Source organism: Ursus arctos, unplaced genomic scaffold (genome assembly GCF_023065955.2).
Source record: "Ursus arctos isolate Adak ecotype North America unplaced genomic scaffold, UrsArc2.0 scaffold_17, whole genome shotgun sequence".
Taxonomy (NCBI): Eukaryota; Metazoa; Chordata; class Mammalia; order Carnivora; family Ursidae; genus Ursus; species Ursus arctos.
The window spans coordinates 670,014-693,487 of NW_026622841.1; the positions used below are offsets into that span (position 1 = coordinate 670,014).

General features: G+C 58.0%; 1 protein-coding gene across 4 annotated transcripts in view; it reads right to left on the reverse strand.

Annotated features, from left to right (window-relative positions):
* NFATC1 (nuclear factor of activated T cells 1) overlaps positions 1-23,474 on the reverse strand; it is a 103,126-nt gene that overhangs the window by 38,728 nt on the left and 40,924 nt on the right. For all 4 annotated transcript variants that reach the window (XM_026496511.4, XM_026496514.4, XM_048218529.2 and 1 more), the window contains exons 4-8: positions 19,489-19,691; positions 18,701-18,873; positions 16,932-17,072; positions 9,173-9,228; positions 4,405-4,537 (exon numbers count right to left, since the gene is read on the reverse strand). In XM_026496511.4, coding sequence (XP_026352296.1) covers positions 4,405-4,537; positions 9,173-9,228; positions 16,932-17,072; positions 18,701-18,873; positions 19,489-19,691 — 706 coding nt within the window. The remainder of the gene's footprint in view (positions 1-4,404; positions 4,538-9,172; positions 9,229-16,931; positions 17,073-18,700; positions 18,874-19,488; positions 19,692-23,474) is intronic.

A 23,474-nucleotide genomic window follows, 5' to 3' on the forward strand; every position in this document is an offset into this window, starting at 1 on the left:
GCTGACTGTGCAGACGAGGCCCCTGGAATGACTGGCGAGATTCCACCCACACCCCCAGCCGCCCCTCAAGAGCTGGATGTGTGCACAGAACAGGAGTGAGGACCGTCTTGGCAGTCAGGCCTGCAGGCCGCTCCAGGCCGGCTCCTCCCACTGGCAGCCTCAGCTCTGGGGTCTGCTGCTCAGGGAACGCGGTGCTGCCTGCCGGGCCTGACATCTCGGCACTGGGGATACTCGTTTCTGGACTGAACGATGCAAACAGAAAACAGAATCGACCCGTCTAAGCGTGTTTGCCATCAGCTCCCTGTCTCACGAGAGCCACGTACGACCGTAAGCGTGTTTGTCCCGCGTGAACAGGGAAGCTCGAAGCTCCGCTCCTCCTCCAGCTCACTACCGTTGGGCCCGTGGAGCCCGTGCCCGCCAGGCGTGGCCCCACCTGAGCACTACCTCTGACAAAGCTGTGTCCCTAAAGCCGTGCCCAGCTGATCCCGGGTAAGCTCCAGGACCCTCACTTGCCCACCTGTCAGCAGACAGGGCCCGGGCGCCGTCACAGCCCTTCTGGGAAAACAGCTAAGAACACCTCAGATACAAAGATGTATTCTCCAAGACTCAATAATTTGTCATGATTTATTGTCTCATTTTAAAGACAGACTGACTTTGGAACATAACCGTGAGGCCCTACTTGGAATATCATGTTCCTTCCTGTCTGAGCTCCTGCCCCTGCCCGGCTGGTCCCAGGCACTGGGCAGCCATTGGGAAAGTGAGTCCACGGAACCACAGCTGGCAGACACTCTGCCCCCTGTGCCCAGGAGCCCCTGCCCACATCTCAAGTTCTTCTCCATCCCTCACTCGAGCCGGGGAGCTGGGACAACTGTGGACCGTGCCTGCTGCGGGCAGAGTCTGTCTCCAGGTCGGCACCAGGGCACCCACAGCCCACACTGCCCGACCGGACAGACAGGACATTCTCCTTTTAGAAGACTGCATTTAGGCACAAACAAACACCGCGACAGACAAGCAACAAGAAAACCTCTCTGGCTCCATGTCTGCATTTTGCAACATCTCCCGGAATCATACCAAATGTTTTCACTGCTGCTTCAGCTGCTGCCCCAGGACGCCGGGTGGGCAGTGACTCTGTTCCGTCTCTCATTCAGCCAGAAACGTGTCCCCCATCGAATACTGGGCCAACCCCAGAGAGGGGTGAAGGAGCCCAAGTGTCCTGGGCCCCACTGCAGACCAGCAGCCGAAGACATGGGCCAACCGGAGCCCGCAGGCCCTCCATGCTTGGCCTCGTGGGCCTCATTCAGGCCAACCGCTGACAATCATGGTCAAATGGGGGGCCCCTCAGACGGCAGCTGGTGCAGGTGGAAGGCAAGGTGGGCGTCATCCCACCAGCTGAGGTCAGTTTGCCTGCTGTGACCAGAAGTGGGGAAGGTGACAAGAGGGGGACACAGGACTGGTCCCACATCCCCCCAAGCAACAAACACTCTGATCCTCTCACTTCCAACGCCTGCACCCCTAGGGGCCGCATGGGGACAGTGCGGGTCCCCGCCTCTCTGTTGGAGGATGGCCTCCCCAGGGCACTGCCTCTTCGGGTCACCCCTTTGAGAGCCCAGTGCCTCCCACCGTCATGTGCACCCACAGCTGATCTTGATGGAAACCCTAAGATGGCACTTGAGTTTGCATGTTTGTACATGAACATGGGTTTTGCAGGTTAGGGTTTAAGTGGGTGTACTTCCAACAGCTTGCACGTTTCGACAGCATGTTTAATAACCTTGACGAGAACCTGCCGTTGGAATAGGCAGGATGGACCACTGAGCTAGAGCTCTGCTGTGCTCACCGCCAGACGCGAGCACACCTGCAAAGGGACCCGCCGCCCCGTGAGCACAGCAGCACCTCACAGACAAGGTCTCCGAGAAGAAGGAGCGCAAACAAACAGCCCAGAATCCGCCTGATGCTAACTAACTGTCCCCTGCAAAGCTGTCATCCACACGGCAGGTGTCTTTTGACCCCCAGCTGACAATCTGGTGTCCGGGTGGGAGGCTCAGTGCGCGCAGTACAGTGGGGGACACTCTCTAAGCAGCGCGCCAAGATGCAAACGCGCTGGCAGTAAGCACTGGTCTCTGTGCCTGCTCACGCCTGGGCGGGCCTGGTGAGTGCGCGGCGAGGAGAAACACCAGACTGAAAACCAGACACACGAGTGCTAGTATTTTCATTTGTTCTCTTGTTTATTGTTAAAACCACATAAGGGTAGCCCCTTGTGATTCAGCCGCAAGTCAGACGCTGGCCGAGGTCCCTGCTCTTGGGAGCTTACAGTCTAGTGGTGGGTGGGCGTGGTCCCAACCCCACCAGACAGGCCAGACACGAGATCAGCCACCCCAGGAAGCCAGGGCGGGGCTGGGGTGCTCCCGGGAGCCAGCAGTGAACCTCACGGACAGAAGTGTGGAGGGACACGGATACTGATGGAGGCAGACAGGCCACCAGAACAGCAGGTGTGTATATAGCCCAGACTGACTGGCTGCTGCTTGATGGACGGACTATGTCTAGGGTGGGGCATTAGCTACAGATGGGGGGTCCACGTGGGGAATGTTCTAGAGCATGGGTGTGAGAAGCAGGGGAGGAGACAGTGTGGTGACAGGGTCCCAGGGCAGGTGCAGGGCACGGTGACGGGGTCCCGGGGCAGGTGCAGGGGGTGGTGACAGGGTCCCGGAGCAGGTGCGGAGGGTGGTATGGGGTCCTGGGACAGAGGGCAGTCAAGCCCCTATGGGGTGAGGCTGCAGGACGTGATTCCCACTGCAGGGCAGGGAGACAGGAAGGTGCATGCACAGCCCTCAGCACCTCATTATCTCAGTAACACGTCCTTGGGGCTCAGCGTCCCCACCTGTACGAGGAGTGTGCAGGTCACAGGCTTAGGCCCTCCCCCGCTGACTGGAGAGTGTGTGTTATGGCTTGGTGCAGGGACAGCAGAAAACATTAATGTGAGAGATATTTTCTAAACGCCTTTAAAAAGCAATTTTTCTTATATAAAGTCTGGTTTTCTTTAAAACATTCAATTTTTGGTCAACCATGCTTGAAGTTTAATTAGGACAAAATCATTACATTTTCAAAAAATGACTAAAAATTTTCTCTAGTAAGATATATTGCCCCTCATTCCAAGAGCAGATAGAAAGGAGCACGTTGCAGAGCACAGACCCAGGAGGGCCCCAGAACACGAGAACACACAGCCCCGGTGGGAGCAGCTCACAGGCCACGCACCTTGTCTGCAGTCCTCGTTTGTGTCCCCTCTCACGAGGCAGTAACTTTACACAAGATCATATCACTCAAATCTCGAAAGGCACGGCTAACATTTGCCCAAAAAACAGTTAATTCTAACTGACATCAACGCAGATATTCTAGGCCTTCCTACGGTCTAGTCTACTTTATAAATGACATGTTACGGTTAAAAAGAGCTAAACCTTCAGAGAATCTTGATTTTACCAAGAAAGCAACGTGGCTGCTTTCACAATAGTTTTTAGTGTATAATTAATTTCTCTCTTAAATCATACGAATCTTCTAAGTTTTTAGAACAGCTACTGTACAAAAAGACTGTTGGCAGAGCTGAGCTTACACAAAACACAACTGAACTCAGGATGACAAGTGATGCCGTGGTCTCTGGAGTATGTGGGCCAGGCAATGCTCTGAGCACAATGCATAGCACATTATCTACTAGTTTGGGGGGTAAAAGAGAAAAACACAGTATTTTCTTTAAGGAAACACTCTGAGAAGCAGAAAAGGCGAACTGATTTTCCTAAGTCCTAAGCATCTATCCTCCAAGTGTATAAACAGTCTTAGTGAGAATAGTTTTTAGTTGAGTAAAAGGGGCTTGGGCCTGAAAGCCTCATGGTCACAGGGAGATGCAATTATTCACGGAAAAATGTGATGTGGGGCATTAGCACGAGCACAGAAATCGTTAATGTTAGTTAATGACCACATCAAGCACTAGCCTTTAGGCTCAATAACATAGGTTTATTTCTAAAGGCACCTGCAAAATAATTATAACTATTTGGTTTTCCACCTTAAACATCTATAGAATTTAAACACACACTTAGACCACCTCAGCTTTTGAGCACAGAAGGGCTGTACTTTTTCTCCCCCTGGGCTGTTCTATATTTGCAAGCAGCCAGCAAAACGGTCAGTAATTACCCCAATATGCAGCCCCCACCCACAGCAGTAATGAAGGAAAATACACTGAAAGCTTCATTTCTTTTTTAAGAATTAAGGACGCGATCTTGCTAACAGGATGGTGATGCAGCTTGAACGTACAATGCAACCACACTTTCATGGCAACAGCATCTCGGCCTTTCTGTGTCTTTTAGAAAAAGTGCCCCCTTGGTTCATTTTCAGTGCTTAAGGTTAGAAAGAGAGCGTTACCGTTCGCAGGAAGGTAGGTGAAGTGCTGGTACTGGCTTCTCTTTCTCTTCCCATTGCAGACATAGAAACTGACTTGGACGGGGCTGGTTATTCTCTGATTGCGAAAAGGTGGGATCTCGACCACCAGCGAGTTCTGGTGAGAAACGGCAGAGAGGAGGGAGACGGTGAGCATCTCACAGACAGAATGCAGCCCACGCACAGCCCCTCCAGGGCTCCCCAGCAGGGAGCAGCTCCCTAGCGGCCATCCCAGCTGCTTACAAGAAGCTGCCCGCAGAGAGCCTGCCCATGACGCGGGCACACATGTGTGCAGACTGAACCCGTCAGTCCCACGTGGGCAGCCTGTGCATTTGGAGCTGACGGGTGGTGTGCTTGGGGGAGGCAGGCTGGGTGGGGACTCATCCCCGAGAGAAGACGCTGATGCTAATCTGAGAGCAGAATGGCCACGTGGCAGGAGAGGTCCTTGAAAGACCCCCACACGTCCGCCTGCCCGAACCAGAAGGGCCAGTGGCCTTTGGAAACTAGAAAAGTCCCACTCTGGGCTCATGAACAGAGTCGTGAGCACCTTTTCAGGTGACGTGATGAAGACCGAGGGGAGGTGTTTCCTGGAGACATGTCTCGAGGACAGACTCTGTGACGAAGGCCCAGTGCCCATCATGGCCCCCCAGACTCCCTCCAAACGAAAGGTGGGTGAGCTCAACAGGAGCAGGATGGGAGAGGGGTGGGCAGAAAACAAGGCACTAACAGGGACAGGATGGCTTATGGTGGGCGCTGTTAACCTCTTATGGTCCAAAGTACAAATTGGCAACACTGTCACAAAAATTATGCTCCTTCAAGTACAGGTCTGAAACAAGTCAGGGGGGCGCCCGGCATTACGGGAGACACAGGCTGGCGGTCAGGCACCTGGGTCCCGGCCAATGTTGCTGTGCGTGGGCACCCCTCAGTGCCCAACGCCAGGGCCCGAAGTCAGGGGACAGGTCTTCACGGGCACTGCACCATGCTCGATTTCACGGGAGGGACAGGATTTCACATCCAAAATGTTCCTTCAATTTTTTTTGCCAAATGATTTAAGTTAGCAAATAGAGTAAACAAATTTTAAAAATCCATTGTATCTGGTTTTTGTTAAAGAAATTGTAGCTTGTTACCTAGTTTAATAGCAAAATCGATTGAATCATGTTAGTAATGGACTCTTAAGAACATTAAAACAAAACTGAAGGGGACTTCATGCCCAACCTTTCCCTCTTACAAAGAAACCGAGGCTCAGAAGCCTGCTGCTGAGGGTGCGCAGACAGCAGGGTCCCTCTGGGCTCCATCCCCTGGGGCCATGCTCGCTCCAAGCTGGTTTCACTGCTTCGATGATTGCATCCCACTCGAAGAGGCAACGAGCAGCCTCTCCTGCCTGTGCATCTTGTCCCCTTAGCATAAGCAACCCTGCAGACGTGGAGCTGACGGGGCAAAGGGTGTGTCCCGGGGGTGGACGTATTGCCAGGGGCCTGGCTCCCAGTCACTCTGAGTCTCAGCTTCACCGCAGGCATGGGGAGCATAAAGAGCAGGGAGGCTACGTCTGAGGACTCGACCATATGGAAGGGGAATCTGCAGGGGATGCTGGCCCTCCCTGACAGCGACCCACTGTGGAGCACAGAGTGCATGGGGTCCGACCCCACGGAAGAAGTGAAGAGAAGACACAGAGAGGAAGAGGTCCTGCTTAAATGGAGGCTCAAAGTAGAGTGAGCTGCAAGGAGCCATCAACAGGAGAGTCTGCAAGGAAGCGTCTGTGATGTGTCACACGGGGCAGAAGCAGGTGTCCTGGGTAGGACAGTGCGGCCCTTGAACCAGGTTCGACTTTGTGGGTTTGGTTTTTATGAATTCTAGGTGACTGGGGGCCCTGTTTTGATGCGGGCATGGGCTGATATGCCTTAGCTCTCCAAATAGATAAACTGTGCACAACACTGTCCTCGTGGGAGCAGTGAAGGAAGATGCAGGAAGAAAAACACAGTAACGAGACATCTGTCGTCACAGGAAGAAAGCAGGGATTACAAACAGCATTCGACCCACACAACTTGCTTTAAGAAACTCCACTGTCTACACTGCGTACAACACGATCCCGTGTGGTTTTACAAAGTGCATGTGACATAATGAGTGCATCGTGTGTGTGCAAATGTGTACACGTTCACACACAGTGCACGCACCACACCCAGACCCCCCACACGCATGCACACATGTACCTGCATACACACACATACATATGTTCACGCACACGTACCACTCAGACCCACACGCACACACGTTCATGCACACACACCACACCCAGACCCCCCACACGCATGCACACGCAGTACATGCACACACGTACACGCACACGTGCACGCACCACACCCAGACCCACACACATGCACACACGTACACGCACACGTGCACGCACCACACCCAGACCCACACACATGCACACACGTACACGCACACGTGCACGCACCACACCCAGACCCACACACATGCACACACGTACACGCACACGTGCACGCACCACACCCAGACCCACACACATGCACACACGTACACGCACACGTGCACGCACCACACCCAGACCCACACACATGCACGCACACCCACGTGCACTGGGGAAAGCCTGGCAGGACTCGACATTAGCAATGGTAAAATTATACGAGGTGCCTGCTTTCTTTTTTATACTTTGTTATATTTTCCAAATTTCCAAAATGAATACAATATTCCTTTATAGTTAGAAATAATATATAAAAGTAAACCTTGATCAAGAAGGATGAACTGTAAAGCTAAAGTACATCTTCATTCACACATACTATTACGTTTCTTTTAAAACCTCCAATTATCAACTGTTAAGCTTCCTTTAAAATACACAACTATTTAAAATAAAATAAAAAAGTCAAGGACACTAAACCTGAACGTGGACACTTGGCAGGAATTGTCTTGATTTGAAAAGCCGCAGGATTTCTGGTCTCCCAGCTCAGGGGAGACAGGTGGGCCCCCTCACGGGCCCGGGCACACACGGGAGGCTCCTGGCGGAGGCCCGTGGCTGTCTCTCCTACTGCCAGGTGTCTGTTTACGACAAACCCATGAGCCGGTTGCACCTGGTCGGCCTGCTGAGCCAGGAGCGACCCGTCCGGAAGCCGTGCTGCCCGGAGCCCACGGTGCTTCCTCAGGGCTTCTCGGGCAGGTGGGAAACGGGTCAGGACCAGAAGGAGCCCGTGTGTGCGCGTGTGAGGTCCCGAGCGTGGGAGGGAGGCCTGGACATCACGGGAGGGGAGTGAGCTCCAGAGCACAGGTTTCTCCCTGGGGCCAGGGAGGAATCTTTTCCATCTGACACCAGTTGGAAAGTCTTCTGGCAAATGGATTAGAGCTTTGGAAAAGGAAGCTAAAGTCCCAGTAAAGATGCTTTGTCCTGATACAGCCACCTGTGAGGAGCAGGGCGGCCCGGGCCTGCCGCGAGTGAGCAGCCATCAGACAGCTACCTCCACGGAAGCCGGGGCTCCCCTCATGACTCGGAGTCCTACCAGCCCCGGGGCAGAGACAACTACCTAACAGCTTCAGAAATCCCACCACCCAAAGGCTCCCTGCAATAGCCCAGGGCCCCCAGGAAAATAGTACGGTCCCGCCCTGAGCCCTATTTCTGAATAAGCCAACTTCCCATTTCCCTACACTGTTAGAACGGCCACACACATCCGTCCACAGTCAGCGGGGTGAGCTAGGGGCCACACACGCCCGTCCACGGTCAGCGGGGTGAGCTACAGATCTTGGAAGAACTTTGAATTTCTTTAATCACCTGCCGACCATGTATACTTTATGTTAGCCTGAAGACTCCTGCTGCTTTTCTAGGATCAAACAGCACACACACACATACACTCGATAGGAAAGGTTAACGCTACGATATCAATATCACTTTGAACACTGAACAGACAGACCATCAGACCCAGCTACTCGCTGTCTATAAGAAATCCACTTTAAACGTGAAGGCCCCACAGCGCGGTCTGGGGATGGAGAACGGCATGCTGGCTAGCACCAGCCGCAGAAAGCTGGAGTGGAACATCCTCCACCGACGACCACGGGACAGTCACTACTTCTCAGGTACCTACAAGTGCAAACAGCGCCAAGCTGTGAGAGGCTGAATGTCTGCGTGGCTGCATGCACGCCGGGCGTCTGTGGGCCCGAGAGCCGTGCAGCGGCCCCCACGAGGCCAAGGCCCCGGCTCAGCGGCCTGCCAGCGCCTACGAGCACACCAGCTAATCGGCAGACAGAATGAGCAAACCCGAGCGGCACAATGAGACCTGACTTCACATCTAGTTCATGTTCAAAACAAGAGTCTACTAAGTGACGGGTGCCAAGTACGCTGGTGGAACCTCGTGCAGCCCGGCATGCCGGGGCAGGTGAGGCGTCCACTCACACTGAGAACAGCCGGCTTCCTGCGGGGCCCCTGGTGACGACGACAGCCAGAAGGTAGGCCCAGGGGTGAGCGCAGGGTCCCCGTAGGTGACGGGAGCGGTCAGCGTTCAGGGTTTACAGAGCATCTCCTGGGGGCAGGGGCCTGTCCTCCGCGGTCACACCACTGACCTGCCTCGAGCGGGTTTTGTGTCCTGAAAGCACCTGTTTCAGGAAGCGCTTTCCCAGAGTTTCCATCTCGTCTGGTACTGCTCGTCGCTCCTGCGAGTGAGCAGGATGCCCCATGTGCGGCCAGGAGCCCCCGGCCCAGCCTCCAGAGCTGCCCGGTGCCACCATGAGCTGCATGTCCGGCCGTACTTACCGGCTTGCACAGGTCTCTGTCCAGCTTCGCCTCCATTTCCCAGATGTGGTGACCGTCTAGAAGAAAGGGGCAGAGGGAAGCGGGTCACTCTGGGTGCCTGGTTGAACCCACCACCCAAAACCACGTGCCTTCGCCACGGTCTCAGGGGATCCCGGAGACTGCCGCCCTCTGATTAGCTCCGGCCATCCTGGCTGTTAGCCTGTAACAGCCCAGATGTGGAGGCAGGGAGTCTGGCGGAGCCCAGCTCTGCGGGAGGGAGCCACATGCTCTGCGGGAGGGAGCCACATGCAGTGAGCGTCCCAGAAGTCTGTCCCCCTGCCTACACCCACAGGCACGCCACCCCAGCCTCACGCCAGATGTGGGAAGACTTCCACATGCCACCTATGTCAAGGCAGTGCGAGCCCATGAGAAACGTCAGGACCCAGGGAAATGCAGGGTCCTCAGACCTGGACCCAGGTCCATGTCCTGGCTCTTGTACCCGCCGGCTCCAGCCTCACCATACCTACACTGGGAAGCATGGGCTCAATGACCGGGTGCCTGAAAAGCCTCTGTGTGTTTTGGGAGCAATTTTTCTAACAAGTGAAGGCCCAGGAGCACGGTCCTGCCTCTGCTCAGAGGAACTGCTGGCTAAATGAGAAAATCCTTTCTGTGACGACTTCTTGCCACATCAGGATACAGAAATGCAAAACATGGTATTTTTAACCTTACCCCAGTGGCCGTTTGCATGTTTAAAAAAAAGTAAAAAGGCTCCAGATAGGTAGTGAAAGGACTCAGTGTTCTGCAGGCCCAGGCCTGCGAGGGAGGGGGCCTCAAGAAGCCCACTGGCGGGAATGTCTGCAAACCGAGTTCTTGGCCTCTGGAAGCCCCTCTACGGGCCGGCCAACTGTGTGGGGACTGGCTGGTTAGTGACTCTGAATTAACAGAGGTCAGTCTCCTGCTGAGGTCTCCCTCCGCCCCATCTTCTACAAAGTCTGTCCCCAAACGAACAATTACAGCGAGACATGCTTAGTTTTTGCTACAGCTCTGTTTCCAAAGTAGAGACGTATGTGTCTTGCAGACCCTAAATTATAAATAAATCAGACAAAATCTCCTTTTTCTTCCTGACAGTGAGGGCGGGCAGGGGTGGAGGGTGGAGACAGAGGGAGGAAATGTGAGTCACACAGAGCCCAGAGCAGCGGCGGCTGCCAGGACCACACCAGCTTCTCGGGACGCCCGAGGTTCCAGCACAAGTTACCCACCAGATGAACCCACTCGGGGATAAAATGCAGACCAGCGGCCCAAGGGATCAGCATCCATGTTTCCTCCAGGAAAACAATCAGAAACTAAAAATACGCTGTGCCGTTCTCAAAGGCACCAATCAAGACTTCCACAAAGCCGCTCACTTTCTGGACCCCAGAAGCACCCTTAAGCCCCCGATCCCCCCGAGCTGACGGACGATCGTGAGCCGTGGGAGCTGGGGATGGGGGTTCCAGGTGCCCTGCATGGGGACCCACCTTGGGCTGGTAGGCAGGGGCCCCACCCACCACTTGCTCAAGGAAATCAAAATTATTCTTCCTGTAAGCAAGTCTCTCATGTTCTTGGTGCCTCTAAAAAAAACTCTAGAGAAATACAGCTTTAGGTGTTACAACCTGGACAGCTGAGGGCAGCCCTGGCCGCTGCCCAGTCTCTATTGGTGGAAAGCATGGCTCAAGTGTCCCTGAAGAATTCTCAAGAGTCTCTGGGCCTCCCGTCGGAGGGGGACACGAAGGCACAGCGAGGATGAGGGGGCAGGAGGGAAACCGAGGCCCACAAGGGGCCGGGGCCAGGGCGTTTAGCAACAAAGGGGCCCTGCACCCACCATCTACCCTCCAGAAGGGGTCAGAGCAGACCTGGCCTTCCTGTGAACACATCTTGTGGGCTCATCCACGTCACAAAGCTGGTGGAGTGCTTCGTGGGGCCCATTGGCCAAGTGCACCAGCAGAGCCCCCCTGCTCCAGACTCTCCGGGGCCTGTGAGCGCCAGTCCTTGTCAGAGCGTCAGCCCAGGGCTGGCAAGCCACATAGGCCCACTGTGCATGCTGTGTTCAACTTTCCCAAACACCAACCCTGCTACGTGCAGGTTCATAGAGCACAAGCAGACACAGACAGATGCTCCCATTAAACGCTGGGCTTCTGGAAGGCCCATGGTGCCGGAGCCGGTCCCTGCACTGTCCTTCTCACCTGCGGACTGGGAATCAAGCCTGGGCTCTGGCCTGTTTGCCCTGACTCTTTGTATCTGTGGTTGAGACACAGCCCACGGAGGCAGGCACATGGCCCATGTGTACTGAGGGTCCTAAATGAGCTGCTGTCCACTTATGTAGACACAGAAACGTATACAGACTGTCCGAAGATGGCAGCACTGAGGCCACTCAACGTGGCTAATCATCGTGGACACTAGAAAATTACAAAACCACTTCCCACGTGCACGAGCGCCAGAGGGACCCCGTCGCTGGTCTCCCCAGGAGCTGGTGGTATGAGGCCCTGACGTCCAGCCTCTGGCGTCCGGCCCCTGGGTGTGGGCTTCTGTGGAGCTCCGGCCAGAGGCAGGCCCGGCCTGGGTGCCAAGCAAAGCCCCAGCCTGTGCGGGGACGGGAAAGGCCAGCCCTGCACCAGCACTGGCACTCCAGCTTATCAAGCTCTCCCTGGGTCCTCAGTAGGAAACTGCGCAAGCCCAGAAGTAAACATGTTCCGAACCATTAGGGAATTCCCTGCAGTGTGAGTCATCAGAAAGGCTTCCCCGCCACACCCGCCCGCCCGGAGGCTTCCACAGCCCGCCTGCGGCTAGTGCCGCCTCCAAGCCCAGCTTTAGTCACACAGCTCCCGGAGCGGCTCGGGGCCGAATGGGGCCACACGTGGAGGCCCCCGGCCTCTGCAGGGGCACGGCAGCTTTCCCGAGACACAGTTACTCAAGCCCCCGGCGAGCAGGGGTGCGGACGCCCAGTGACGGGCTTCCTACCAACTTACAGCAACAGCTGAAGGGTTTGCCGGCCACGCATCCGGCGGGCAGGATAGAAACGGCAGAGGCCCGATCAGACCGAATCGCACGTCTGCATGGCGGGACACGCATTTCCGGGGCCCGCAGCCACATGAGCACGGTCTCCTCCTCACCTGTCTGCCGGCCGTGGGAGGATGCTACACGCCGAACCACAGCGCGCTGTCACCGGGGAAGGCAGTGGGGGAGGCGCAAACAGGGGGCCCCTCCACACTCCCTGGGGGCCACGGAGGAGACGGGGTGCTGACCCTCAAGCAGGCGGGGTCGGCGGTGGGGGGGGTGCTCTGGGCTGTTCCGGCCAGGCTGGTCCTACCCAGGGGGAGTGCCTCCACACAGCTGGTCTTCACTCCCCTCATGCCCAGAACTCCCCCAGCCTCACACTCTGGGGCACCCCCAGCGCCACTCAAAGCGGCCTGTTTCCTGCAGAAGAGACTTCGGAGCAAGAAAGACATCGGCCTCCTACCATGGAGCTTGTGCGGCTGTTCCCCTACGCGGCCGAATATGGCATTCCAACAACGGGGACTCTGCGCCCGGGCAACGCCCAGGGAAGGGCACACACGTCCACACACAAACCTGCACACAGCTGTTTGCACCAGAGCCAAAAGGTGGGCACAAGCCCCAGTCCACACGGCAAGCAGATAAGCACAGTGCGGTGCATCCACACGACAGAACGCTACCAGCCTTGAGAGCGACGACGTTCCGACACCCGCTCCTGCTCGGACACACCTAAAGACGTGCGCTCCGTGCCCGAGCCAGCTGCAGCAGGACCACTACCACTGCTCGAGGGCAGTGTCCGCAACCAGCTGCTCCACACAGAAAGTGGCTTCGAAGACTCCAGGATGGGGAGACCGGGGCGGATGGCGTTTGCGAATGTCTGGAATTAGTGGGGTGGCTGCCTAGCTCTGAACATACCAAAGACGCCGGAACTTTAAACGGGTGAGCTCCGTGGCCTGTGAGTTAAAGCTCAACAAAGCAGACATAAAACATAAGTTCTCCAACCCGCGTGTGCGTGTGCGTGTGCGTGGCACAGGCAGCCCTGACACAGGACGGAGCCTGTGTGACCTTGTCCAGCAGCGTCCTCTCCACACCCACCCACACCCACTGCCCTCCCCTTCCCCTCAAGACTGATGGCTGCGAGAGGCCGGGATCTGGAACAGAAAACCACCCCCGCTGGGGAGGGACCTGGGCCCACTTGCTGGATGTCACCTCGGTGTTGACCCCAAAGGATCCTCTCACAGCAGGGATGCAAGGACTCTGGTCTGACTCGGGAAGTCCCGTGGGGCCCTCAGAGAGGCCCTCTTGTCCACGCTGGGTCCTCTGCGCCCCCTCCAGCACGGGTCACCATGCCCCAGGAAGGACTGGGGGAGGCCCAAGGTCATGCTGACCCCCCACTGGCTGCCCCCATCCCTCAAACGCTGGGCCCGGAGACCATGTTGGGACACCAAAGAAAGCCCAGCAAGGGAATGGAATTCCCACCAGGCTGGGCCGAAGTCGCATCTCCCCAGTAGGCACCAAGGCACATCCTGGGACATCAGTAAAGGGAAGCTCTTGAGCGGGGGAGGAGGAGGGGTTCCGGGACATGGGCAGACCCCGCAGGGCCTGCTGCGCGCCATCCACCACACCTCCCACTTTCCTTCCCACGGGGCTCCTCCCGAGACCACTCGAAACATCCCGTAGTTTACAACCATGGGGCAAACGTTCAAGGCTGAGACCACAAAGTAAGAAAAAGCCTTCTTGAAACCACATGCTGACTTACTGCCTCCCCTCCGCTCGCTGGAAATGCACGTGGCTTCCAGAAGCGTCACTCCTGCATACGGTCACAGGGGGCGCTGTCCGAGGGGGCGCCAGCTGTTTCCGCCACCTGTGCAGCCAGGCCCTGGCGGGCTGCACCTGCTGCCTGTGGCGAGCTCACCAGAGTGGCCTGAGAACGCTGCCCTTGGAGGTCACCTTCTTGGCATGCTGACACGGGCGAGCAAAGGGGCAGTGGCTGTCCGTATGGACAGATGCGCCCTCCCGCCGCCTCCCACAACCACCCTGGGAAACTGCAAGGAGACCTCTTCCCCCACACCACATTATGACCTGCACGTGTGTGAGCCGCACCGCCAACCGGCGGTGCCCATGTCTGCTCAACATCCAGAAACGTTTCAGAACCAGCATGCCAAGAAGTGGGACCTGCAGCCCCATGGCCATGGCCCTGGACCACGGTGGGAGAGGAGGTGCGGGTGCTGGCCAGGCTGCTGCTGCATCCTTGCTGCCAGAGCGCCACTGGATGACCAGAGCCGCGGAACGCACCCCTGCTGGCTCTGCCCAGCTGTGGCCAGACTGGAACAGAAAGATCACAGGGCACCTGGGGCTCCTGGGCACACTGTCCCTGCCACACGACGTGGCCAGGAGGGCAGGGAGGCTGCACCACCACAACAACAGAGGAGGTCCTCACACACACAGCCCCCACTCATACTCACAGACCGTATACACCTGCTCACACACCTGCTTACACACGCCCTGACACACAGCCACTCACACACACTACCTTACACACACACACGCCTGCTCTCACACACCTCACACGTCTTGCCAGGTCCCCATAGGCCCTCCTCCTGCCTGGGCTGGCCCACAGGGACCCTCCAACGCCCACCAGAGGGGCTGGTGTCACCTACAAGGATGCTGAATGCTGCTCTCACCACAGGCGCCATGCGCCCTTCCTTCTCCGACCCGCTCCTCCCAGGAGGGGAAGCGTATCTCCCCGGGAGGCACAGTAGCTGTGGCCGGCCCCCCAGGCAGAAAGAACTACTCCTTGAAACCCTCACAAAGCTCTAGATTGCTAGTGTGTAAGCCCAAAACGACTGCAGGGAGGCCCAGACACGGGGTGGCGGGCACCCCGAGACACCCAGAGCAGCCGGACCGGCAGGACTCACATTCAGGACTCCTGGGACGAGGGTCTCCCTGGTCACATTCTGGCCTTGGTGCCAAACAGCAATTTAAACACTGAACTTTGCAACAGACCAATGATCTCATCAAAGGCTTCCAAGACAACTAGGCTTTTAACCTACATTGACTTCAGTGGTTTCTCCAAAAAATCAACTAAGAAAAGCCTAGTTACGGTTACAGAGCACGTCGGGACGCGTTAGGAAGGGCACGAGTGCCCCGTCTGCCAGGAGTCGAAGGTGAAAGGGATTCCTTCTTTTGGAAACATGACTTGTGTGTACATATGAACATGAAACCACCTTATTTGAATACAAACACGAACTAGCGACCGCGTCTAGACGTGTAACCATGGGGTTTAGACCCACTTGTGATGTGCACAGCCTGCGACCACATTGCCACCCATGCCTGTGTCTCACCGGCCTTGCATGGGGCGCTGGGCTGCAGGAGGGGTGGCGGGAGGGCCCCCGGGTGAGGACGGCACCGGCCATGCAGCCATGGACTAAGGTCCCCACACTGCGGGCTCGCGGCCAGCCTCCACGTGGCACCACCAGGCCATGGAGCAGAGATCTGGGACTGAGCCTACCCTGCAAAGGGAGCCCCACAGGGCCCACAAAGCGGGGAGATGCCCCATGGTCCCATCCTGGCACCAAGATGATGACCAGTGAGGGAAGACAGGGAAAGAAGCATGTGGACTTCTTCACGCTGCAGCCAGAAAAGCAGTGACCTGGGCCACGAACCAGCACGTTGCCTCGCTGCACGGCAAGCAGAGCCCCACGTCTGGTGACCCTTTCCCCCAAACACTTATTCATGCATTTAAAGCTCAAAAGGTTAAATCATTTCAAAATTAGTCTCCTCCAAAGAATGTTCCAGTAATGCAAATTCTGATGATTATGCTTAGTCGGTTTTCTCCATAATTCACAACATGTTTTCCAATTATGTGCATGATTACACAGGCAGACCACGCTGAACAAGCCGGACTTTCAAGCCCATTTTGATGGAAGCACTTAAGCTTCCTGCTCTTGGCACAAAATCAAGACCCCGTTGTGGAGGCTGAACCTCGCCATGGTTTCCAGTGGTCAGCGCGGGTCCTGCACTGGTTCCCTCCGGAAATGGGGAGGAGAAAACACAGGCCAGCAGCAGCCCAGTGGCAGCCGTCCTGCTGGGGACAGGGCGTCGTGCCCGCAGGGCACTCGGCAGGGACCTGGGTCCAAAATCAAAGCTGCAGAGAGCTTCAGAGAGAGGCGAGCCCCACACACGCTCTCGCCCACCCTTGTCTGTTATCTGCGCCAGTGCCCAGGGGCCTGTCCTCAGATGGGTCAGGTGTCCTGGGGCAGGAGCTGGGGGCTTATTACCCAAACATCAGAGCAAACACAGTGTTCACCCTGGACGTGCAGCAACCCTGCCCCACAGCACACACAGGGCTGCACCTGCCAACATGTCTATACGCGCAGAGAGGTCTACACACACCTAATGGCTGGGAGCCCCGAAGGCCACCGGTCACACGGAGAACAGCAGCACCCAGCTCTGCACCCCGGGGCGGCACCCAGAAGGGGGCCAGAAGGATGCCAAGGGGGTGTGGCAGGCCTCTGGTCCGAGTGTGGGTCCCACCGCCTACCACGGCCACAATGCGTCCCCAGGCCCGCCGCCAAGAAGGCCGTGGCTCGGACAGGCGAAAAGCCCTCGTCTACACAGAACAGAACGGCGCTTCCCGAGACGACCCGGGCAGCAAGCGGGGCCGGCCGCGGGCAGGGGCAGAGCTACGTGACCTGCTCCCGCTCCCCCCCCCAGGAAGCACCCCCCACCAGCGCCCAAAGCGGGACAGTACCTGGTGCTTTCTCCACAAAAATGACTTTGGAGTCCTGCAGGAAGTTGTGGCCGGACAGCACCATCTTCTTGCCGCCGAGCACGGGGCAGCTGGCCGCGCTCTGCTTCTCCACGAGGGGCAGCTCCTGGGCCGACCGCTGGGCTGTGCGGGCAGAACAGGGGCGGTGAGCACGCGCCCGCGGCCGCCTCGCGCCGCAGCCCCGAGAGGCGCCGGGGCGGCCAGCCGGTCAGGAACCCGACGTCCGGCGGCTCCTCGGCTGCCGGGGCGGGCGGGGCGCGGACACGGAGGCCACCTGCGTCAGACGCAGCCGCCGCACGCAGGCTCGCGTCATCACGCAAACACGAGCGGGGCAAGCGCACATCGGGTTGGTGCGCGCGGGAAACTCCAGACGTGGCGACGTGCGCACACGTGCGGGTGTGCGCGTGAGCCTCGGCGGACGGAGCTGCCGCCCAGGGGCGCCTCGGCCTCGGCCGGTGCCGCAGGTGCTCCGCGTGGACCGGACGGCTCCGGCTGAGGAGACGCGTCTGCGCGCCGGGTCCTGGCGGAAGGGAGCGCGGGCGCCGGCAGCGGGGAGCCACGGTGAGACCTCACCCCGGGAGGGGGGGCGCCGCGTGAGCCGGGGGTGGCGTCTCGGGCGGTCGGTCCGGCAGAGCCAGGGGCCGCGGGACAGAGACGCTGGGACAAGGCCGGCAGTGGCCAGGCAGCCAGGCATGGAGCGCAGGGAGGTCGGCTCATCTGGGGAGGACAAGACGTGCTGAGGCCACCGACCCAAAGTTTCTGGGCAGAAGCGGCAGCGGCAGTTTCTGTGGCCAGCTACGCACGGTGGTGTTCACCCACCCAGTGGGTCTGGAGGGAGGAGGCCACGCTTCAGACACGTGGAGTGGCCTGTGGCAGACCCCTGGGCCATGCTGAGGTGTGGGGACAGGTGTCTGTGGGGCTCCATGAGGGGGCCACGGGACAGACATTGCAGGGAAGGAGTCCTGGGCACTGAGGTGGGTCAGACGGTCAGGTCAGAGGTGAAGGAACCAAACCCAGACCCTCCCACTGAGCCAGGGGGCAGGAGAGTGTCCTGTGACAGCCACATCCTGAGAGAGAAGGAAGAGGGGCCGCTGGGCAGGAGACATTCTGGCAGTGGCCAGGGGGTGGCCAGGCCGGCCGTACCTCCTACAAGAACACGGAGAGGCCTCCCAGCTGTCCCGCCCCGAGGCCTGGGCATAGGGCAGCTTGTGGGGTTTCCACCAATGAGCTCACGTGCTGACAAAAATCATCAAGGTCACCGCCAGAGGACACTGAGTCCTCGCTGCAGCCAAGCCCCTGCGGGAGCAGAGGGCTCAGGCCCAAGGCTGGACGGACCTGAATCACGCCCACGACAAGAGAAGGGAAAACCAGGGGCTGGCAGGGAGGGCGGGAGAGCCACATATGGGCCGACCAACTCAGGATCACTCAACCCCAGGGACCAGATGCCAAAATCCTGCTGCTCAGGCTTCTGAAATGCAAGGGATTAGCTCACACGTAGCGAGCGCAAGCATCTTGGGGTTTCAGGACAAACTGTCCTCTTTTCCCCACGGGTGCCGGGAGCAGGTGGGCTGGCCGCACGCAGAGCCCGTGAACCCAAACCCAGCGTGGCAAGCTCCTCCGGGGTCTCCGTGACAGGCAAGGAACGAGAGTGACACACACGTGAGTATAGTCCACGAGTTGCCACGAACCACAAGGACAGAAAAGGTGCCAAAAAACAGAGCGTGTGACACGGGGCCGGCTCTGATACTCACAGCACTCGATGGGGTTCGAGGCCACTTGCAAGGACAGCGTCCGGCCGTTGGGCTGCGGGATGTGGACACGGAAGACCAGCCTCACCCTGGTGTTCTTCCTCCCTATGTCCGTCTCCCCTTTCCGCAGCTCGATGTCCGAGTTTCTGAGCTTCAAAATCCCGGCACAGTCCACACTGCCCAGAACAAGAGTCCACACCTGTCTTTCAGTCCCTGACACACAACACAGGGCGCCCTGCTCTGCCCCTGGCCCAGAGGTCCCCATACAACAGCACGCGAGGGAACAGCCCCGTACTTCATACCCTGGGAGTGGAGTGCAGGGCACCCAAAAGTTGTCAGAGGCGGGGAGGAGGCCGCGAATACGGGCCTCTTTGCACACGAGAAGATCAATCATCAGCTCAGAGACAGCTTCCACGGAGCCACAAGAGCAATCCGCAGGCACATGAGAGCCACTCGCATCAGTGACAACAGAACCTCCCAGGGAGAACTCTGTCTCCAAAGACCACGCTCCTTCCATTTCCAGTGTCTGTATGTAGTCACCACCGAACTCAGAAATAAACGGGAGTCGTTTTCAGGGGGTAAATGCAGCACGAGGGCGGACTGGCCACGGGGACTGAACTATTCAAGTGCCATATGCACAGGGCCGGAGGCCCTACAACCAACCCATCACCCTATGGATCTGTGGTTTACGTGGGTGTTGAGCTTAGGGCAGAGATGTGGGGGAGAGGTGGGCAGGCAAGCCGCACCACCCAGCGCCCTCCCCAAGTGCCCTGGCCACACGCACAGCTTACATGGCTCGCATGTTGTTCTCTGGCAGCAGTGGGATTTCCAGGACTTTGGTGTTGGAGAGGATGGCTTCATGACTGGTGGTGGAGACGGTCTTGCCCGTGATCCGGTGGACCTGGTAGAAGGCGTGGGGTCTCAGCAGGCGGTCGTCGGCCGTCCCGATGAACAGCTGTAGTGTGAGTGGCTCGTTCTCCAAGTAGCCGTGTAGCTGGCAAGAGAACAAGATCCCCCATTAAGCACCCTACACACGGATGGCTCAGAGCCAACGGAATATTTATAAGCAGGGGCTAATTCACAAGGAAATCGTGTAGCAGGTGCTAAGTGCTAAGTCCCCTGGCAGCCCTGCCCTCGTCTGTGTCTCTGTGACAGACTCTTGGTCATGTGCCGCTGTGAGCACTCCTGTCTCCTCCGTTCAAAACACACACCCACATGTGCCCCCCCACACCCACGTGTGCCCCCACATGCACTGTGTACCCCCCCACACCATGTGCCCCCCACAACCATGTGTGCCCCTCACGCACCCACGTGTGCCACACACGCAGTGTAGCCCCCACGCACCGTGTGCCCACCCCACAACCACATGTGCCACACACACACCCATGTGCCCCCACATGCACCGTGTGCCCCCCACGTACCCATGTGTGCCACACACGCACCCACGTGCCCCCACGCACCGTGTGTCCCCCACGCACCCACGTGTGCCACACACGCACATCTTGCACACGTGCCATGCCACCACCGTGAGCAGCACCCAGCGTGCAGTTGGCGGCGATGCATGGCTGTGCTCAGCTCCTCCTGCGGCGGCAGCTGCTGGGAGGGGCCCCCACCTCCCCGCAAAGCCTCCCCCTCCAGCCCACCTCCTCCCTCCGTGTGCCTCCCTGGCAGCTTGTGACAACGCCGTCTACACTTTGCCTGGCAGATGTCTGCTGTAAGGACCACGGGTGGCTGGCGCCATCCAGAAAACTAGGATGCCAAGCTGTTTGCAGAAAGTCTTTCCGTAATAAACACAGACATGCGCCGGGCAGGGCAGGGTCCCCTTTCTCACTCACAACCCGTCCTAACAGCAAGGAGGACACTTGCAGACAAACAGCCATAAACACGGTGGGTCCCTTTCTCCCAGCTCAGGGCCTGTCCCCTCCAGGGGCAGGTGACGGCCAAATGCAGCCCCGTGCCCGCCAGCTCGCACCCCCAGAGCCTGGAGCCTAGAAAGGGCCTGGCAACCCCACGCTGTTTTGCTTCTTCTACTTTTCATTTTCGCACTCACTTTCCTTGACAACAGGCAGTCACTCTCACACCACCGTCCAGTGTGCCTAGTGATACTGCGTTGCGGTGACAGGTAAGCACAGAGGCCAGGGCCGCCTCCCCATGGCAGTGAGACAGCCAGCGGCCAGGACCCTGGCCCCGCAGGCCTCTGAGGTGGGGCTCTCCGAGAACCTATGGAAGGACAGCCCCGCGGTGCAGACATACATCCTCGCCACCCCACCCGCAGGGCCCAGACGTGAGAGCCAGACGCCCAGTGAACACCCCGAGCACACTGCTGTGGTGCCAGCACACGAGGTGCAGGTGGTGGGGCCAGGAGGGGTGAGGGCGCGAGGGCACCCGCGCTGACACCCAGGCTCTGTCTCTGTGCCGTGAGGAGGCCACCCTGAGGGTCACAAGGACCTGCCCGGCGGCACAGGCCCGGACACGGGGGCGGGGGCGGGACTGGCGGCCGCCGTGCCCTCGGGGGGCCAAGCACAGACAGCAAATGCCAATGGGAACAGACGGAGGGCATTCCTGGGAGTGCGGCAGCCAGGAGGGGACGAGGTGAAGGCCGCAAACGGGGTGTCATGTGGAGAGACAGAACTCTGGTGTGAACACAGAAGGGGGATTTCTCCACAGGTGGGAGGGCCGTGGAGGCGGCGCTTAGAAGCCCCCGTAGGCTCTGTGCATGTACCTTGGCCGCACGCGTGATTCCAGCCTGCTGTGTGCAGGTTTTTAAACTCATGTTACTGTCCCAACTTGAGAACAATAAACTTCAGAAACAGACACGAACACCTGTGGGGGCTGTGGGGCTGGTCTCCGCAGGCTTTCCAGGCGCATCCGCGGCTTCCGGAGCGATGCAGGCCGGCCGTGCACGACCACTGCCATCGCCTCTTCCGCGCACCAGGTGCTGGCCAGCGAGAAGCCATTGGAACATGAAAGGCCCGCTGGCCGCACGCTCACGTCTAAAGGCTCCTGTCTGCACCCCTCGCATGTCCCCCGCCCTCGAAGGAAGCTGCTCTAGGTCTGGGATCAAAGGTGCACATTCGTCAGCTGCCGTGAGGAGGTAGGAAGGTAAGCTCTTCCCCCGCATCGGGCAGCAAACATTTCATTTCCTGGAGAATGCAGGTGTCCATGTGCAAAGTGCACGCACATCGTTTTCCACGTGGGGTGACAGCCCAAGCCTCCCCGGGGTGCCCCAGCCTAGGGATGAGGACACAGCTGCACACCAGGCCGTGCCACTCGGAGGTTGGTGAGAGCCAGCTGCTGTTTCCATCACCAGCTTCAGGCACCACGACATCTGCTCCAAGTACGTGAATGTCTTCGTCCTCAACCCGACTTAGATCTTCAACACGAATGTCTGCAATGCCGTACCGAGGACTGAGAATGGAGACCCAACCCGAGAATCTATTAACCTGGAAGAGCAACTACCTGCTGCTCAAATCAGCAGTGAGCTGTCAATCAAAACCACGCTGACAAAAGACTCATTTACTTACTGTTTTGACTTACTTAGAAGATAAGTCACTTATAAGTTGGAGTTCTCAGGAGAGGATCCGCACAATGATTGTTCAGGAGGCAGATTTGCACAGTCAGCAACCTGAATGCCAGGGCCTGGCCTGCCACCCACCATAGCAGAAGAGTACCAGACGCTGGTGTGAGAGGCCACTGGGTGAGGCTGAGGGCCAGGGCACCCCGTGTGCTCTGCGTCACAGCTGGGGCACAAGAGACTCTGAACACCACCTGGGGAATCTCCGGGAGACAGAGGTGCTCCATGCAGGAGGGTGTGCATGGACGGGGAGCAGAGCAGTGTTCCCTAGTGTCCCGCCCACACCCACACACCTGTGTGCTCACACTCAATCATGCAACACGCGCACACACACACACCCCACGTGCACACATGAACACACAGCACACACCTGTGCACTCACATTCAATCATGCGACACGCACACCGCACGCACATGCACACACACTCAGACCCCACCCACACGCACACAGCACACACCTGTGTGCTCGCATTCAGTCATGCAACACGCACACCACACGCACATGCACACACACCTACATGCACACACACACGGCACACACCTGTGCACTCACACTCATGCAACACGCACATGCACACACACTCAGACCCCACATGCACACACAGCACACACCTGTGCGCTCACACTCAAAATGCAACATGCACAACATGTATGCACGCACACACAGAACCCACAGGCACGTGCACACGCGCACACACATCAGGGCTTTCCAGACACAGTGCAGAGCGCTGTGCTTGGTCGGGAAGTCGGGAAAGAGACACAGGCATTGGGCAGGCTGTTTTCATCGTCTTCTGCCTGTGACAGGGTCCCACGCATCCAGAGACGTGGTCATCGTCAAAGTCGTTTTTTCATATTCAAACGATTGCACTTCCATCAGATCCACAGGTGTCTGACCCACACTCCACACGTGTCCGACAGGCGTGTGCACATGGGCAGGGAGCAGAGCCTAGAGCTAACGCCTGCCTGAGCCTCTGCAGAGGGCCTGGAGATGCTGCAGCCATGTGGTCGGCATGTGGGAGAGGCCACGAGACGGCTTCTCTCAGCCCTGCCATGGATTTGCTGTCCTGTGACCCCATGAACACGAGGACCTCACCAAGGCCACAAAAGTGAGCCTGCACACGACAGCCGTCTCGACGCAGTTCTTGCTGATGTTGCTTTAATCCTACAGAAACGAAATGCCTCTGCTTTCCCAGCTGAAAAGCT